At 39.2% G+C, this 20,562-nt stretch overlaps 1 protein-coding gene across 2 annotated transcripts in view; it reads right to left on the bottom strand.

Moving 5' to 3' along the window:
- The window catches only part of LOC116314064 (NLR family CARD domain-containing protein 3-like), a 40,315-nt gene extending 20,001 nt beyond the window's left edge, over positions 1-20,314 (bottom strand). The window contains exons 1-10 of one of the 2 annotated variants that reach the window (XM_039606772.1): positions 20,256-20,314; positions 16,356-16,493; positions 16,152-16,271; positions 13,257-13,335; positions 12,084-12,309; positions 10,160-11,978; positions 8,226-8,399; positions 7,611-7,784; positions 4,628-4,674; positions 2,680-4,487 (exon numbers count right to left, since the gene is read on the bottom strand). In XM_039606772.1, the coding sequence (XP_039462706.1) occupies positions 3,967-4,487; positions 4,628-4,674; positions 7,611-7,784; positions 8,226-8,399; positions 10,160-11,978; positions 12,084-12,309; positions 13,257-13,335; positions 16,152-16,271; positions 16,356-16,444 (3,249 nt within the window). In that variant the 5' untranslated portion in view covers positions 16,445-16,493; positions 20,256-20,314 and the 3' untranslated portion in view covers positions 2,680-3,966. Of the gene's footprint in view, positions 1-2,679; positions 4,488-4,627; positions 4,675-7,610; positions 7,785-8,225; positions 8,400-10,159; positions 11,979-12,083; positions 12,310-13,256; positions 13,336-16,151; positions 16,272-16,355; positions 16,494-20,255 lie in introns of those variants that run through there. The other variant, XM_039606771.1, reaches the window with a different exon arrangement.
- Between the last annotated feature and the right edge of the window lie 248 nt (positions 20,315-20,562).

Raw genomic sequence — 20,562 nt, forward strand, 5'->3', positions numbered from 1 at the left:
ACCACTGCTCTAGAGTTTAGATTTTTGTTTAATCCTGTAATGCCCTTTGAATCATATTTGATACAAGAGTTTCTAAAATTAACATTGCTGTTAACAAAAAGTTGCAAAAAACGACCAATGGATCAAATGCTATACAAAAAAATATATAATAAATATATAATTAAAATATATCATACACAACACGATATAGCAAAAAACAAATCTGTGGATTTTGTTATAGGGGTTAATAAACATCTCAGTTCCAAAAAATCATAATTTTCTGACTATTTTTTTGATGGGTTGGGTCTTACAGGATTAAGCTGAATGTGAAAAATAAATAAAATTATAAAAATAAATTAATGAGGAGCTCTAAATCCAAAAAGTACTTGAAAGAGAACTAAAATAAAACTGATGAGAAAATGGCCAGGTCGACTTTGCACAGTTACAGAAATTCTTGCCTCTTGTTGGAAGAAAGCTGCCCCTCTGTGTTTCATGTCTGTGACACCTGAACAGCATCTGTTCAGTAGTCAGTCTTTTAGTTCAGTCACCCTTTGGCCTCTGTACTCTGTGTTGGTGGTTGTGAAATTAAGACACTGTGATGATGATGTGCACACATTTAATGTTTTGTGAGTGACGTCTTGATGCATTCTTAACCATCCAGGTAAGTAAATCTTCCGTCACTTGTCTAAGTGACTTCTTTAGTCTCAGCTGATCACCTTTATCATAATTATGCAAATTCTCATGACCAATTCTCAGTGGTCTTTAATCTGTGGGCCTTGATCAGTGGTTGTTGATCAATGGTCATGAGAATTTGCATAATTATGATAAAGGTGATCTCCCGGCCCATTGTTCCTTCAGTGGGCTGGTTTCAGTCATTATGAAAATGTACTGTTTCTAAGATTGGGGAAACCTGCAGTCAGCTGAGACTGAAGAAGTCACTTGGATGAGTGACGAAAAGTTTCTCCCACTGAAAACGCTACGTCCAGATGAACAGAGTTTTGTGAGTGAGCGAGAGGGATGTTACGTGTAGTTTCAGACATTTGTGTGCACACAAAGGTATTTGAAATAGAAAATGATCTGATTTGTAAAGCTGAACTTAATAAATTTTGTATAAATAATTACTATCTTTTCCTATTTGGATGCAAAATAGGATTGTAAAATAGTTTTACGTGTGGTCAAATTGCTTTCTAATTGTGCATGGACTGGAGCACACATTTGTGAGTCCTCAAAAGTTACAAATCATTTCATTTGTAAATCTTCTTTACTCTTGAAATGTGTCTCTTTGAGACACATTTCTCTCCATATGTTAGCATCTAATCTAGTTATCTAGCAATGGCAGAAATAATTAAAATAAATTCTCTGTTTTAAAAAAGTGGTTGCTAAATTTTATCAGTGGAGTGAAGTTTTCCTGGATAATTATTTAAACAATGAAATGGTCATAAACTACAGCAAAAATATATTTATATTTGACTTGAGTGCAGATTATTTCTGTATTGGTAGCTAGTATCACAGGTCCTACAGTAATTTGAGTCTGATTTGTGTGTCCGCATTTTCACTGTATCTTCTGTAACACACAGAACCAATTGCCAAATAATTTCAGGCACAATAAAGATTCCTGTCAAACCAGCTCCCAATGATAACAATTATTACATTTAAGAGACAAAAGAAACTTGTTTTTCTTCAAATTAGCTGATCTGAGGAGCCAAACAACGTCCCCCAAATCTGACACTTGATTCATCTTTATTTCACCTTTTCAAAGTCAAACTCCCTCAAATCTGCAGCTGTATTCATGAATGTGAATATTTCATGGGTTTCTCAGACTTCAGTGACAGGAAATGCTTGATTGCTGGGACAAAAATTAATCTGTGACAACATCAGTGAACTCTGGGAAACTGAGTTTTGACACTTAGATATTAAAGTCATGAACGCTTCATTTAAAGAGCTGTGAAAACATCACAGTGAGTCTGTGATTTCAGTCTATTTTTGATCCTTATTGTGTGGAGCTGAACTAAACAGCGGGTAAGTTTTATCCCACACTAAGTTTTCATTTCAATTTCTTTGACGTTTCACTTTGGATTGTTTTAAATTGATTATCATGTCTCACTGTTTGTTTGAGAACAGTTTGTTATGTCTTATGGGAGTGTTAGTGATCTGTGGAGCACTCTGAACCTGCATGAAAGCTGCTATTGAATTATATTACTGATGCACACTGGAACAAATTTGATCATCAGGTTTAATTATATTTATATTTTTGACTGAAACACAGTGTGAAAGGCTGTGTGCCCCCTGGTCTGTAATCTCATACAAAGAACAACTAACAGTTTCTGATTTGTGATGGAGACTGAAAGCAGCAGTGTGTTTAGTAAGAAGCTGGGATAGTTCGTTTGGAGCATGCTGTTTAGTGCTCTGTATGTGAGGACACAAGTTTGAAAATCAAAGCTAAAATCTACTGGGAACCAGTGGAAGGAGTATAAAATAGGAATCATGTGACCTCGCTTTGGATGCATTAGGAGGCTGGCTCCAGCGTTGTGTATTGCTTGGAAGCTTGAAAGACATGAAAACTGTACATGAACTCTGATCTCTAAGTGAGTCCAGCATCCCCAAGCAGCACAGCACACAGCACAGCACACAGCAGCATGTGTTGTTAACATTGTATACAAAGGACACAAAGGACAAAGGGGTCAGACAAAGGACACAAAAACCGTGACATGCTTTTTATTTTCATAGAGTATTAAAGATTTACATCATGAAATAATTTGGGAAACTAAGTGTAGATAAAAGAAGAAAACCTCAGAAATCAAATGTTTCTATATGTACAAAAACCGAAACATGTTAAACAACAAATACACATTTAATAATGACTGTTCAATTACGTGGATGTGAAGACTTCATTATTGGTGTCAGTAAGTATAATGCAGTTCATCTTCTCACCAGCAGATGGTTGCAAATCACCATTAAGAAAGAGTTCAAGGAGATGCTAGCTACATCAGAGCTGTACTACTGATCTGATCAATATGGAAGGTCTTCCTGTCCTGCATTCATCAAAGCATTCAAAAATAAGTGAAATAGAGCATGGGGAGAGGCATTTGATCCGGGTTACCCCTGTACACGAGGTCTGCACCAGCTCTCGGTCTAAAGGGTCAGAGTCCCTGTACCTATGAGTATTACCTAGTAGGTTGACAGAAACTAATCTAAGCCCATGGTGGGGTGATTCACTTAGCTAAATACTACCTCCATCTGAGTGCCTATCCTGCTAACTCTGATGAAACCCCCTTAACTAGCAACCCAGAGCTGAGTGAAATTAGCAGCCACATCCATTACATATAGCTGCCCAAACGATGAATCGCAGTTGAAAAGTTGCTAGGTTTTACTTCAGTGACCTAGAAAATAGGTCCCAGGACAGAACAATCAAAAGATGTATACAGTCACAAGTCTTACCTCTACTGTTAAAAAGAACCCAAGAAGGGAATGTCCACAAAATTCACTTAAATGGAAATAGGATATTTTAGTTAAGCAGTATTAACATGGGACAAAGCAAACAGCTCAATGAGATGACAATAATCACACAAATTATTTTTAAATAAGAAAAATAAAAGTGGAAAAAAATGTAAAAACAAAAAATAATCAATGAATCAAATTCCTAAATATCTACTACTAGGTTTAGGCGAGGCTGTACATGAATTTGTCCTCCTGGCCAGTGTTGGGAATAACGGCATAGTACTGGCGTTAACAGTGTTGTGAACTTGTTGTGAACTGAGTTTTAGAGAAACACAACATACTGATATTCAATGTGAAGCTTTAAATGTGTTAAATTATTGAAGAGGAAGAAGTTTACAAGGAATCATTTAGAACAGTTTAAAACATCAACTGATTGAATCCATGAATTTTAAAACATGTTTCTGAGTGAAAGAGACAGATATGTACAGACTGAACTATCTGTCCAACGGTCAGTGTTTCTCTAACAGGAGGACACTCTTTACACTCAACTCAGCACAGACACACTGAGGAACCAGACCAGACTAAAAATCCAGGATAAACAGGTTCAGTGAATGTGGTGTTGAAGGTGTGGAGGTGGATCAGAGTGTGAGAGGAGACGGTGTAGAAGGACAGAGTGCCAGCAGGACAGTCCACATACACTGCTACTTTGTTAGAGACGGAAGAGGAAATGGATGTTACTTTGTTATTGTGCCCTACAGAACGAGGACCATCATCATAGCACCTTAGATTCCAAGATTGATCATTGTTTCCAAACATACAGTCATCACCGTCTCCTTTCCTTGTGATTGTTCTGTAACTCACTGATATATAAACCTGTCCTCTCCACTCGACCTCCCAGTAACAGCGACCACTCAGACCATTACTACACAGCAGCTGAGGAAAGACATCAAATCTGTCTGGATGATCAGGGTATGACTGAACTTCGGGCACGCGTGCCACCTTTCTGTTGTTGTCAGACAGTTTGAGGTTTGTGTGTAGTGTGTTTGTGTTGATTGTGAGCTGACAGGAATCTGATGGAGAGAACAAACACAATCCAGCTACAGTCAATGATCCATCATCTGTTCATTGATTGACACTTTGATGATGACTCCTGACATCAGAGATGTGAATGAGTGATGTGACAGTTTGAATCACATTAAAACACACTTACACTTCCTCAGACCTGGTGTCAACCATCGGACTCCAGCAGGCTCCACCCTGAAAGGAGGAGGCGGGTCAGACCAGCAGAGTCTCTTTCAGCATGCACACATGGACATTACATCACTCTCATACACATACTGCTAGACACTGATAAAGGAACAGTCCAACATTTTCACAAATACACTGCAATCCAAATGTGGATCAATTCAATTCAATTTTATTTATATAGCGTCAAATCACAACAACAGTTGCCTCAAGGCGCTTTATATTGTAAGGTAAACCCTTCAATAATACATAAACTGCTGATGATTTGGACTGATCCTGGATCTGTCAGTACTTTGAAGCAGTTGTTGGACTGGTTGTCGCAGCAATAAATCTATAAAGCCCAAGCATGCTCCACCATTTTGCGATCAGTGTCTTAGTAATGATAAGAGCATTCCAAGTAAAGAAAATATTGTGTGATAATCATAATCCTTTCTCTCCCCTTACTTATTACTGAAGGAGCACTCCCCTGAAGAGGTGCTCCTTCAGCTATGAGGGAATAATGCACACATCCAGAGTAAAATCTGTTTTTACTAGGTTTTACAAATTTTCTACACTTTTCTTGCCATTAAACACATAACTAATACATTCCTTAGTGTTTAATGTGTAGTCTAGTCATTTTTTGTTGTTGCTTGTTTTCTGTGTAAAAATAATGTTGCGACTATTGTCACAGATGCTGCCCAAAAAGCTACCAAAGATAGACTGAAATGTAAAAGTGGTCTCCAGGTGGACAACAGGAGGAGTGATACACCCTGAAGTTGTCAGACCTGTGATGTGCTGCACTGCCCTGTGATGCACAGGATATTTTGGAGTTGTACAAATAATTTCTGTGGCATCTTATTGCAAGACCTGAGGATTTTATAAATAGTTAGTGCTGGAACAGGTGACCCTGAATGCTACCTTAGTTATGCTGCAATACGCTGGCAGGCGATTCTCATGATGCACTGCATGTTTTATAAAGAAAACTGAATTGAATTGTAACTTTTGTAAATACTCTTTAAAAACACCACCTCAGGCAAGGTAATCTAGCTATTTTAATAAAAATAGCTGGATTACCTTTGTTGTTTGCTTAATTTGAACAAAATTTTGTCAAAATTAAAATTTATATTTGCATTTCAATCATGTTACTTAGGTGTTCACAGGTTTTTGTCATGTTGTGTTTTATCTCTTGCAATAACATTGACTTTTGAACCTTCTTTTCTCCCTTTATTACCTCTTGTAATACATGGTCCACTAGGACAACTCTTTATGAAAGTAATTAATAAAATTTTGTCCCATAATTCACAGTGAGGCAGCATCAAATCATTCAGGAATTCAATAAATAAAACCAATAATATGGCACACGTCATGGAAAGGATAATTATAACTGCATTTCTATTCCATGCAACAACTTGCTAAAATGTTTGAAATTTTTAAATTTTCAACAACATACTGTTAAACCTGAATATAACTATACTAATTGATTAAACATTTGGAGTTGGTAAGGAGGGGTTGAAATGTTGATAAAAGCATGTCTAAAGTTCTGTATATTTCAATTTGCATTAGTAATGTTGAGAGGATGAGGATGCGACTTACACTCTTTTACATGCCAAAGGTGAAAACATTTAAAGTATAAATTCTGTATCATTTTCAAGTCCATCAGTCTGCTGCTGAGTTACCTCCACTTCCAAAAACTGTGCTAAGCTATACTAAATAAATTCTATCCCTATACCAAGATTAACATGAATTAGAATCACAGGGAGAAACTTAATTTTCTAAAAATTACTGTGCCATTTTAAAGGGGATTTCTCTCGGTGGCCCTCGTCCTCATTTTAGGTTTGACAGCGTTTTAGTAGAGAAAATTGACTGCCAGGCCTGGGGGCTCCTGGGCCTGGCAGTCAATGAAGAGAAACTAGCAGTTTGGAGGTAGGAAGCTTGCTGATGCATTTGCAAATGACGGATAGGGAAGAACCTGGCATCCCCATGCCAACTTGCTTGTGCACTTAGCGAAAGGAGGGATGGAAAACATCAAAACTGGCATCCTTTGGCTAGCAGAGATAAACGGTGATGGAGAACAGTAGAGCATGGAACGAGCAACAAATTTCCAGCTTCGCATTAAATGGTGTTAGGAAGCAGATGCACAGAACCGAGCTTGTCCCTACTACCTGGTGCTGACAAGTGAGTGGAGCTACGAAGTATGCTGTAGCTTTTGCTGTTGGTGCTGCAATTTTGCTTCTGCACGGAAGAAGACTTTAGATGACATTTGGATGTGTGAGGACAAGAAGCAGTAGACTTGGCTATGGTCCAGTCTGAATTCTTAACAAAAGGATATTCTTGAGATCTTATGGAAGCGTGTGTACAGCGTGGCTTCTGGGTTCGGCACTGATGTCCATCTGCTTTTTGGCTAACTCGTCTGGCCTGTGGGCCTGTTTCAGAGCAACCTGAGTGGAGCTGTGAGTGAGAACTCCACTGAGTTTAGAGGAAGTGGCGAGTGGCTGGATTTAGTGGAGAGAAGATGACTGGATGGACTGACATAGCAGACCGTATGTTGGGTGGTGAGAAAACTGCTAGAAAGTTTTTCCTGGACGGCCATCGGCATTCGGTTTCTCAGAAGCACTGCCGTGGCGTTCAGTGTGTTTGAGTTTTTGGGATTGCAGGAGGGAAAAGAGATGAAGCAGAGCTGAATAGGTTTTCATCTGATGCGCTTCTTGAAAGGTATTCGCTGAGAATGAACCTTGTTTGCACGAAAATGAGAATGAACAGCTTGTAGAACTGAGGGAACATATATAGATAAGAACCGGAAGGAGGTGTGGTCCCGCTCCTGACATTCAGATACTTTATCTCCAATTATCAAAATGGTGAATAAATGGTGACAAATGGCAGTTTGTAACAAATATGACAAAGAGGGACTGAGTGAAGGATGCATAAGATATTACAACTTCTACATCCTTTATTAGAGATTCTCTCCATACCTGAGGATGTCGAGTCTCCAACGTGGATCCTTCAGTCCGGCTAAGAGCAGCTTCATTCCTGCATCTCCTGGATGATTGTAGCTCAGGTCCAGCTCTCTCAGATGGGAGGGATTAGAATTTAGAGCTGAGGCCAGAGAAGTGCAGCCTTCCTCTGTGATCAGACAGCCTGACAGACTGCAGACACACAAAAACACAATCCATCTGTCAACAATTCACTGAAGTTTTTTGGCCGTGTGTGTGTGTGTGTGTGTGGGGGGGGGGGTTAAGCTTTATTTATCATGTGACAGTTGTGTCAGTATATCTACTTTTGAAAACTCCAGAGCCACAGAGCCTATGCTTTGAGAGCAAAGTGGGTAATATGGAAAAATATGAGACAGTTGGTATGTCATGAGGGCAAAATACCTCTAAACTGACCAATGTATTTTCTTTAAACAAACCTAACATGTAAATATGAAGACTTCTCAGACATAAATTAAGAAATTAAAAATATACAAAAACTTAAATAAAAGATGAAATGACAGTTCTATGAAATGCAACTGTCTGTGCAATAATAAAATTCAGATTTAAACAGTCTGAAGAACTTCAAAGAAACAGTGGAAAAGTCTGAATCCTAACCTGAGAGTTTCCAGTGTACAATTTTGACTTTTCAGTCCAACAGACAGAAGCTTCACTCCCGAATCCTGCAAGTCATTGTCACTCAGGATGAGCTCTTTCAGATTAAAGGACTGCAAGAAGAGAACTGAAGACAATGCTTCACAGCTTCTCCCTGAGAGGTTACACCCACTCAGTCTGAAAAGCAATATTTGTGATCAAATGAAATCACTTTAGATATTGAACACACACAAAAACTCAAAACAAAAAACTTTCATATGTATTTCATGGTTAAAAATTTACTTCAAATTTAAGTTAGAATAAATAAAAAACACTTTAAATTTGATTAGTGAAAGCAAACATAAGTAAGAGTAGAGAATTTTATTTTTCATGGTCTGAGAATCATTTGGGTGCCTTTTGGCAAACTCCAGGGCTTTCATGTGCCTTTTTCTGAGGAATGCCTTCTGTCTCCCCAAGGCCGATGTGTGAGGTAGCATCTCACTCACTGGAAAAACAATGTGTGTCATCATTGCAGGTGATATCATTGCAGAGAACTAGAGATTAGATTCTACAACCAGTGGCAACAAACATTTCTCTTCCGTGCTGGACTGAACTTTATCCAACAACCACATTGGTTGATTAGTGACAATTGCTAGTTGAAGAATGGAATGCCATCTCACAGTAGTGTTACTAATCTGGTGAAAAGCATGAGGAAGAAATGCCAGGCTGTTGTAGCTGTGTATGGTTCTGCCATATGCTACAGAAGCCGCATATGACTTGTTTCTTCAGACCCTGATCATCCAGTCCAATAAACGGCATCAAACAGTATTCAATAGCAGACTAAGTTTAGCATTGGTAGAGAAGATTTGACAAGTTTTTATTGAGGGCAACACACATACTCAGCTCTGCTGCTCAGCCCACAAATGCCTTTTCCTTACAAATACAACACCATGTAAGAAGAAAAAAAGAGGTTAATTTTCTCTTAAAGATTTATTGAAAAGATTTACTGAAAAAGAATAACACTGTCACAACCAGTGTTGGGCAAGTTACTTTGAAAAAGTAATTAATTATAGTTTCTAGTTATTTCTTCAAAAAAGTAACTGAGTTAGTTACTGAGTTACAAGATTCTAAAAGTAATTAATTACTTTAAAAGTAACTATTGCGTTACTTTTAAAAAAAATGTTTAACCTCTCTGCATTTAACCCATTCACTCAGTGAAGCAGTGGGCAGCCATTGGGCGCCCAGGGAGCAGTGTGTAGGGACAGTTCCTTTCTCAGGGGTACCTCAGGGTAGCCGTTCAGTGGATTTGAACCCACGACCTTCCGATCATGGGGCCACCACTCTACCCACTGTCCAGATAAAATAATAATAATAATGAATAATAATTGTGCCACAAAAAACAACTACAACAAAACCCCCAAAACAAAACAAATGAAATGAAATCATGGAGACAAAATAAAGGTAATCTCTACTTAGTGGGTAGAGAAAGAATTTTTTCATGCAAAAATCAGTAAGTAAGCTTTTTCTTAGATCTGACAACAGGAGCCCAATAAACAACATGGAGAAACTGATTCCCATCACCAAGGATAGAATTCAAAAAGCTAAACCACATCTTTGAATTAAAAGTGAACTGATGCAGATAATTTTGTCGAGAAGAGGAAAAATTTGATAGAACTGTAGAGAAAAAGTGCCGTAACAGAACATTAGGTTGTTCCATGTGCTTTTTGAGAAGATAGGTATTATCAGCTATCAGCTGTAGGCTGCATCTGGATGGTACTTTGAGAAAGATTACACCCACAAATATTTCAGAAACCCTAACTCTTTTTTTCTTTTTGAAAGACTAGAAAGATCAGATACTTAATTGTGATTTTTCTGGTTTCCTGCCTGCTTTCATTATTAAGCAAAACAGACATGAACAAATAATAAAAACATAAAGCATGAAAAACAAATTTACTTACAGAGCTTTGTTGGAAGCTTTGACCACTGGCAGCATCCTTAGAAGAGCCTCCTCTGAGCCAGAGTATTTCTTCAGGTCAAACACATCAAGACCTTCTTCTGAAGACTCTGATGACAGTAAAATGAAGACCAGAGCTGACCACTGAGCAGGAGACAGTTTATCTGTGGAGAGACGCCCTGATCTCAGGGACTGTTGGATCTCCTCTACTAGAGAACGATCATTCAGTTCATTCAGACAGTGGAACAGATTGATGTTTTTCTCTGTAGACAGATTCTCACTTAGCTTCTTCTTGATGTACTGGACTGTTTCTTGCTTGGTCTGTGAGCTACTTCCTGTCTGTGTCAGCAGGTCCCGTAGGAGAGTCTGATTGGTCTGCAGTGAAAGACCCAGGAGGAAGCGGAGGAACAAGTCCAGGTGTCCATTTGGACTCTGTAAGGCCTTGTCCACAGCACTTTTGAACAAAACTAGCATCTCAGAACAGTTTCTGCTATTAAACTTCTCTGATGTCGTTTCTGGCACTTCCAGCACATTTACTCCAGATTTGATGAAGGTCAGATGAACATGAAGAGCAGCCAGAAATTCCTGAACACTCAGATGGATGAAGCAGTACACCTTGTCCTGGTACAGTCCTCTCTCCTCTTTAAAGATCTGTGTGAACACTCCTGAGTACACTGAGGCTGCTCTGATATCGATGCCACACTCTGTCAGGTCTGATTCATAGAAGATCAGGTTTCCTTCCTGCAGCTGATCAAAAGCCAGTTTTCCCAGAGACTCAATCATCTTCCTGCTCTCTGGACTCCAGTGTGGATCTGTCTCAGCTCCTCCATCATACTTGACATTCTTGACTTTGGCCTGAACCACCAGGAAGTGGATGTACATCTCAGTCAGGGTCTTGGGCATCTCTCCTCCCTCTCTGGTTTTCAGCACATCCTCCAGAACTGTAGCAGTGATCCAGCAGAAGATTGGGATGTGACACATGATGTGGAGACTTCGTGATGTCTTGATGTGGGAGATGATCATCTTGGCCTGCTTTTTATCCCTGAATTTCTTTTTGAAGTACTCCTCCTTCTGTGGGTCAGTGAACCCTCGGATCTCTGTCACCAAATCAACACATTGTGGACGGATCTGATTGGCTGCTGCAGGTCGTGTGGTTATCCAGAGGCGAGCAGAGGGAAGCAGTTTCCCCCTGATGAGGTTTGTCAACAGCACACCCACTGAGGTGGACTTTCTAGGGTCAGTTAGGATTTTAGTTTTGTGGAAGTCCAGAGGAAGCCGACACTCATCCAGACCATCAAAGATGAACACAACCTGGAAGTCTTCAAAGCTGCAGATTCCTGCTTCTTTGGTTTCAGTAAAGAAGTGATGAACAAGTTCCACCAAGCTGAACTTTTCCTCTTTCAGCACATTCAGCTCTCTGAAAGTGAATGGAAATATGAACTGGATGTCCTGGTTGGCTTTGTCTTCAGCCCAGTCGAGGGTGTATTTCTGAGTTAAGACTGTTTTCCCAATGCCAGCCACTCCCTTTGTCAGCACTGTTCTGATTGGTTGATCTCTTCCAGTTGAGGCTTTAAAGATGTCTTCTTGTTCAATTGTAATTTCTAGACTATCCACTTTCCTGGATGCTGTTTCAATCTGTCTGATTTCATGTTCATCATTGACCTCTGCAGTCCCTCCCTCTATGATGTAGAGCTCAGTGTAGATCTGATTCAGAAGGGTTGAGTTTCCTGCTTTAGCAATCCCCTCAAACACACACTGGAACTTCTTTTTCAGCTTAGATTTAAGTTCAGCCTGACTCCAGTGGGAGTCCCTAATGGTAGTCCCTAGAATAACCAGAGTGCAAATTTTGAATAGATGTTTGTATATTAGTTGAAACAGTAAGCATCCAATTTATCCATCAGCTTATCTCTGTAGAGAAATTGTCTTACTGTTCTGCAGACGGTCAGCCAGCTTTTCCTGATTCATTCTCCTCAGGTAGTTCAGTGTGATCTTCACAAATGCCTCACTGCTACTCCTCCTCTGCTCTTCATCCTCACCCTTAATCTCATCACACCCCCTCTGACTCTCCAAGCATTCTGGGTAATCTGAGCTCAGAACCTTCTGGATCCTCTTCAGTTCATTCTTCACAAAAATGACAATGTTTTCTTCGAGGAGCTGCAATAGAATACTATATGAATGCCTCAGTCACTCAACAATCTGTACTGGTTGGATAATGAAAGAAGAGAAGAAAAAATATTCATCAAAAAGCTGGTAGTCTAATCCTAAATGTAGAGAGGGTATTGTTTTTCCTGAAATGAAACTGGTAGCTGGTCTTACAGGAGAGGAGCACGGTTGTCGATGTCTCTGCCCACTCTAATTTTACAGACTTTAGGAACCACAACTAAGCCTGCAGTCTGAGAGCAAAGCACTTTGTTGATATAATAAGATGCCGTGAGCTTTGATATCTGGGTGTTAAAGGTCATGTTTCGGTATACCTGTGCAACATTTCTTTACACTGCAGTACAAACATTTCTGAAATTCAACTGTAACTGAGCATCTTACATACTATGGCATGCAGATTAACCCTAGAACACTATCGCTGGGTGATTTTCACCCGAGCAAATACATTTACATGATTTCTCTCTCCTGCAGCTGTTAGTGTGTCGAGGAGATTGTGCCTTCACCAGGGAAGTCTCAAATGTCCCAGGAATGGGTGTATCAAAGACCAGCTTTCCAGCGTCAGTTTTTTTTTTTTTTTTTTTTAGGAATTTTTTGTTCTTCAATTCCAGATTTTTCTGTAATTTTGGAGCATTATTTTAGCATCCCCCCATGACACTTTTTTTCATTTTGTTAGACATGGCACAGTTGAAAGTAAAAGCTGACCACTCTGATTTGTCATGTGTTTGATATATTTTGATGAAAAGTAGTTTTTGTTGGTCATATTATATCAGGTAAAAATCACCCGGCATTAGTGATTGTGTTACTATTTATAGCGATAGTGTTCTAGGGTTAAAGAAGGCAAAAGTCTGACCACACACGGTGTGTTTAAAGCACAAATGGCTTTCATAGCTGAGCCACAACATTCAAATGACTGTGAACACAGTTACTGTACATGTACAGACCATGAATATGGAGTCCAGCTGTGTTTGATGCTGCTGAGAAGAATGAACACTGGAAAACTCTGAGCTCTCATCGTCCACTCTGTGGAGAAATCATGAAGAATACAAATAAGACTACAAAACATTTTACCTAAGATGCTCCTGGTCCTCCAGGTACTCACATCTGCTAATGCCTGAAGTTGTGAAGGTGCCCTGTGGCAAGAAGACATTTATAACAAAGAAGGTTATTAGCTTCCTGTATTCCTGCCACCAGCAACACAGTTTCAATCACAGAGTCTGTCCAAACCCCCAGAATAAAACCTAACCAGCTAACAGCTAAAACTTCAATGCTGTCAGTATTAACCTTTTAGTGTTTAAATATTGAATCCATTTTAGAAATTACCCCAAGGATGTTTTTTTTTGTTTATTTATTTATTTTTTTTTACAATTCAGGCAAGTCATAGTTTTAATGTGCAGAAGGAGAAACTGATTACAGAAGTGTGCTCCTCTGAAGTGAAGACAAAATAAGAAACCTCTGTAGCACTTTGTGATAATGTCACCATATAACGTAGTAAGTACTTGCTTGATCATTTATAAAGCATTATTCAGCCTTCATGTGTAATTGAAAAATACACATAAATGTTTATTCTTGACCAATAACTTCATATACAACATATTCAAGGTTTCATTTATAACTTCTTAATAAATGATACGTATTTAAAAGCCCATTTATGTATATAATTATTAATTTACAAGCTCATTGTCTGTGAGTGTTTTAATAGAGGTTTTATTGATACTTATTTTACATTGTAATTCAGGCACTTACTAGTTGTTAGATATTTTGTGTGAGCTTGTGTAAAGTGACGAGTGTTATGCCTTATAAAGCATTTATTAATGAAAATGAAAGTAGCTCTAGAATCCAACAAGTCTCAGCTATCTTTACAACAGAAAAATGATGCAGACAAGGCACAAAGACATACAGAAAATACAAACATTTATTGCCAGATACAAAGATAACCCACCTGAGGTTTACAGAGTACTTAGCTTGTAAGTGGGGTTTTAAGTGAGGAAGATACACTGAGCATTGGGAGCCACAGTATAGCTTAACCTAAATATACAGAAGCTTTATCAGCCATTTAAACTTTCTAAATGATGGCATACAAACTGTTAATTATGAATTAATCAAGAATAAATATTTATTTATTTTTATTTGTATTTATAAATTGCATAGTAAGGAGTAATGTCTTATAAATGATGAATTAAGCACTTACTAATACCTTACTAATGCTAATAGTCTGTCATTATAAGCAGTGTTGGGGAGTAATGGAATACATGTACCGGTGTTACGTATTTAAAATACAAAATGTCAGTAACTGTATTGGGTTGCAGTTACTGTTTAAATAGGTGGTATTCAGAATACAGTTACATTGTTGAAATAAATGGAATACATGGCTGTCTTTTCCTGTTTCATATGCTAGGCTATGCCCTCTCTATTTTTGGTAATTCCACGCATTAAGAGGCTCTAATGCCTGGGTCTCAATCTCGCGGCTCATGTCACCTCTACTGCAGCCTGCATAATGACGTGAAGAAATATTATTTAAATTATTATTCAAAAAATGATTTAATATGAAGGCAATAGGCAGAGTGTTACAGCCATAGCCCTAAAGAATGTAGCCTCATAGGCAGTGTAGTCCGTGCTGCAGGGAGAATGCACTGCCATCCCCTTTATGTGTCTGTGAGTGAGGGAGGGAGAAAAAGAGTCAAAAAGTACGAGTTATCACCGCCTAGAAATGGGAGATGGAAGCATGTAAATATAATAATAACCACTGCAGCCAAAAAGAGTGCCTGACGAGCCCAGTTGTAAGTAAGCTATTAAGACTCGACTGTGCACTGTGTTTGTGTTTTCCTCTGAAACAATAAGTTCCACTGGAGCAGCATTTCAATGCCTCTTTCTGTATCTCGCTAGCAAAGTTGACCCAGACAACAAAGTAAAGCTAGTTTTCAGCTACGAGCCGCCACAGAACCCGACATATTAGCCAGAGGTCCCTTTACTACGGTTCGGAGCCGTGAACCCGTTTAGTTAGTTTTCTATGCGAGATTGCTGCAAAAAGTGCAGCCTTACCTAATGTCCATCCTACTGTTACTCATTTTATATTAAGATTTAAAAATCTAGTTGGTATTGGTATGGCGAGTAACCTTCAGTAATAGTAATAAATCACACAGCAATAGTACATTCATGTAGTTGTAAAAAGCATGATAATATATTAAGTAATTTAAAGTATTCAGAACACATTAGTCTCATTGAGTAACGTAACAGAATATGTTAAAAAATACATTTTGGGGCATGTATTCTGTAATCTGTAGTGGAATACATTTTAAAAGTAACCTTCCCAGCACTGATTATAAGTGGTACCACTCACAGAGAAACTACAGAACTGAACAAACTGTTGCCAGACAACAAAGAGAAATCTCTCAACTTCACAAAACAAAAACATTAAAAAAGCATGTCCAAATTGAATGATGTCCATTCAATTTCATGTCTAGAAAAATTAGATAATGCTGATCAAAGCAGCATTTATATGGCCTCATTGACTAAACTGTTTGTCCTCTTCCATCCAGCAACACCTGAAACACCTGAGTGGAAGCTCCTACCTACACTGTGTTTGAAGCAAAGCACAAAGGAGACACCTGCTGGAGCAGCTGGAGTCCTACAGACACTCAGCCTCTTCACTACAGAAACACCTCCTACAACATCCATTCTTTACACTCTGACTGCTGTGTTTGTGGAAACACTCCAACACACACTGCTTCACATATGAACATAGAAATGTGTGTGAAAAAGAGCTGAGCTGACATTAAACATGATGGAGGATTTATTTACAAACACTGAGTCACCAATAACATTTACACACACATTACCTCTCTGCAGGAGAACAGCAGCCTTCTTTAAAATTAATATAATCAGGCTTTGACTCATCACTCCTTAAGGACACACAGCTGGGTTCAGGTTCGTATTTGCGTTTTGTTCCTCGTTTCTTCCTGTGAATAATGATGGAGCAGTGATGTGAGTGCTGAGCTGTGACATGGAGAAGAGTCATGGACAGTTAGAGATGGTCATCTCACCTCTGAGCTTTGGTCTGGCTCTCTTGTTCCCCACACAGAGTGGTTTTAGAGGGAGGGACTCCCTCCTCTCTGTCCTCACACTGATCCATGTTGCTGAATTTACATCCAGATCAGCTCACACACATTTTCTACCTTTACCTGCAGAGGAAACAAAACATCAGCTGAAATCCTCCTTTCCATCATGTGTATTGTCCAAATATCAGCTGCTTCTTTTCTGCTTCATCTCAGTGTCAGCTGAATGCAGTCAGACAGCAGTGTGAGGCAGAGGAAGCTGCCATCAGCTGCTCTACTTCTACTATCAGTCATGAAGCTCCAGCACAGCAAAAATGACAGCAACTGAAATTCTGTGAATGCACTGGAATCCAAGAAATCTATTCACACAAGAAAACAAAATAGAAAAGCAGAATAGACAAGCTGGTCTTCTGTGGAAGTCCACAGAAGTTCTGGGACAGGAACACACAAAAAGGGACTGCTTTAACTCTACTCTTTTTTTCCACTATATTCCTTCTGGCATTGCACTCATTTATAACAACTGGTGCAAAATATGAGACCAAACTGTTTCTACAGTTGCTGCAGCAATGGAATTGCTGACAGACAGACCAAAAGTACATCATAATACCATCAGATTTAATAATCTAGACTTTATTGGTAGAACATGTGCTGATGGTAAATGGTGCTTTACTTAATAGCACTTTACTTAGTCCATATGGACCCCAAAGCGCTTTACACTACATTCAGTCATCCACCCATTCACACACACATTAACACACTGGTGATGGCAAGCTACATTGTAGCAACAGCTGCCCTGGGGCGCACTGACAGTGTTCTTAAAAATAAGTTCTTAAAAATACAGAATCAAATGACTCCAGAATTCCTGACATAAAGAAATACCTTAAACGTTTTATAGGTATAAATATTATAGAGACCCCTGAACACAATGAGGTCAGTAGAAGTGGGTCCCAAGATGTTCATAAGTCACTATTAGCTCTTTATTCTCTTACATTAAATTCATGAGAAACAGAGGAGTTTTGTATGACGGGTGTTTTAAGCCAAGAAAGTTTCCACCACCAAACTAGAAAAACTAGTAACTGCATGCAGCATAGTTTCAGCTAGTGCAGGGGTCTGCAACCTTTAACATCCAAAGAGCCACTTGGACCCGGTTTCCACGCAAAAGAAAACACTGGGAGCCGCAAATACTTTTTGACATCTAAAATGAAGATAACACTGTATATATTGTTTTTTTTACCTTTATGCTTTCTGTGAACAACTAAGGTGTGTTGCTTATGAAATCCATGAAGTGCTACAGAGAAAATTACATTTTATTTATGTAATTAACACATTTTAAACTCTTAAAGAAATATAACAAAAAGGAAATACACTCAGTTGAAGGTCTCTTAAATGAATTTAAAAGCTGAACTTAAATGATCCATGTAGCAAAGAAAAACTGTTGTGAGCCGCCACCCTTATATCGCCTTTGGGCTTTTGGAACGTAGCGGAGCCTTGACCTGAATTTTAAAAAAATAATTGGAAAAAAATCCCTATGCTACGAAAAAATGAAAAATAAATATCTGCAAAATTCTGCATAAATATGTGTTTTACCTGGTTAATGTGTGTGGCGGGGCGTGGTCTGCAGTGCCGCTGCATGGGAGTCGGACGCCCCTGAGCGGCACCCGCAATCGCGCCTCGCTGCCTTAAAGTCTGTGCTCTCTCTGCTGTTGTGTTGTCAGGCTGTGAGCTGAAAAGCTACAGCCGGCTGTATGCGTACAGCAACCGTGTATGAAAAGTGGTCAATAAAGAGATGCTGAAAAGCATGTTCACGGAAACATCGTCGGGTCTGCCGTGATGTGTTTACAATGGGACTTCTGCTCCTGAACCTCTGCACACAGCGTCTGCAAATCGGGGCTGTACGAAGTCACTTTCATCTTTACACAGGACTGTAAGCTGTCATCTGTGAGGCGTGAGCGGTGTTTGTTTTTAACATAGTTCACGGTGTAGAACAGCTGCCGACATAATGTGGACCCAAAGATCCATAATTGGCCAACCTGGGGTTGAAGGTCTCAATAAATACACGGCGTTTCGGCGGGTATACCGGCTTCTCCGAGTGTGACGCTTATTTTGAACGACGAAAAATAATAAAATATAATTTTATTTTTATATTTCAATATCACAATAATCTTCCAATTTAGAACTACAAGTTAAAAAAGAACTAAACACAAATAAAATACACTTTAGCTAAATACTTCTAATTTATTTTCCCAAACCACCCGGAGCCGCAGTATAAGGACTAAAGAGCCGCATGCGGCTCCGGAGCCGCAGGTTGCCGACCCCTGAGCTAGTGGCACATGTGATCTTTGTGATGGATCAGCTGTAACAAAACATAATTTAACAGATAGACACAACATAATTGTGGAGACTGATGCCAGTGTTTTAAGAAGCATGGATTTTATTTTAAATTATTTAATAGGTTAAAAAAGCTACTACCCAAAGAGCATAAAAGCAAGAAGTGATGTCTCCCCAAAGTCAGTCTCAGACATGCCTTTATTCATGCCTCTACTTTGCTTCTGATAAGTTTTCTCATGTGTCTAAAGTTTCATAAAGACTCATGTGAGTTAACTAGTTTTTGTCATGGAAAAACAAATCTTTGAGTGCAGAGGAACTCACAACCTGACTGCTGTTTCAAAGTCAAGAGTTAAGAGTATATTTATTCATAGCTGAGGATGAGTATCTTTGTGCTGAACTGATGACCGATTGAATATAAGAGCTTAATGCCTACGGTTGTGTAGAGTCAGATATGTGATGTAATCTGGACTGCATGAACGAGGAAGTGAAGAATGAGGACGTTTTTCAGGCTCATCAGGAGGGGAGGAGACAGAGGGTGATGAAGAAAAGCTGCCAGCAGGTCAGCTGCCATGTAAGGCAGTGATCATGTGAGCTGTGACTGTGTGGAGGGCAGCTTTGTGCTTTCACAGTCAGACAGATATGTGTTTGGACAAACACTGAAATCCTAGAAGGATCCACAGCATCAGGCTGTTTGTGTCCAGCTTCACTGTGTTCGTGTTTAATGTGGGTGTCACTGTGAAGCAGTCTGATGGAGCCCTGATGAACAAACACATAATTTTCTCTCACACACTGTCTAACTTACACCTGAACAAGGTGAACATACCTGCCCTGCAGATAAACCGCTCCTTTGAGCTTCAGTTTGAGTCCAAAAGGAAATGCACTCCCATGACGACAAGCGTGTTCCTCGTCTGCGTTCATCCATGTGGAACTAACTTCTCCTTGTTATCAGATTTTGAGGAGCAGCTGAAACTGCTACATGGATGAATGTTTGTGCACAGACGACACTGAACTGTGTGTGTAGCTGTGAGGGACTCACTACAGCCACCGTAAATCCATCCTACAAGGATCACTGCAAACTGGCAGCAGCACTTGGCAGAAACCATCTGAGGTTACTGCTCACACTCCTGACTGTTGGCTGATTCTCTGATGAGAATCAAATAGCGACAGGAGTGGATTCAATGATCCATCAGGGAAATATGAACTTAATAATCTGACTGCAATTAAACACATTACAAGTAACCTTACAGTTATTTTATTTCGAAAGGTCTGACAGGAAACAGCAGCACACTACTGTGTGTGGCTTTAATGGAGAGGCGACGGTTTTCTTCCAGAAAATAAAAACACAACACAGTTTGTTTTTTAAAGAGATCAATGAAACAGCAGCTGTTCAGGAAACTGTTTGACTCCAGTCAATCAATATTCTATAACCATGTGGATTTGTCTTCAAACACAAGATTGATCCTGAAATAAGAGCTGAGCATCTACAAACATTACAGAGCAGAAACAAACATCAAATTTCATAAAGACAAAGTGTTAAAAGAGGAAACAAAGCAAACTTACAGTTTCTTCAAACAGAGACACGAACAACAAGCTCCACTCCACACCTGGACACTAAACACGGATACACAGGTGAGCTGCTTCCTGGAAGGAGTTGGGATTTCACCTGAAAACTGTCAGAGGGCCACACCTTCATGTGCTGATTTCAAAATATGTCGTTTGACTGCTCAGATTGAGTTTAAATTAGTTCTGGCCCTGACCCAAATATTTCAAATGTGTCACTGGCATCAAAATTCAAAAAGAACTTTTCAAAAATAAGAAGAATTTACAGTTTGAACATTTGATCTATTGACTTTGAACTATGTTCATT

Source organism: Oreochromis aureus, linkage group 23 (genome assembly GCF_013358895.1).
Source record: "Oreochromis aureus strain Israel breed Guangdong linkage group 23, ZZ_aureus, whole genome shotgun sequence".
NCBI classification, from domain to species: domain Eukaryota; kingdom Metazoa; phylum Chordata; class Actinopteri; order Cichliformes; family Cichlidae; genus Oreochromis; species Oreochromis aureus.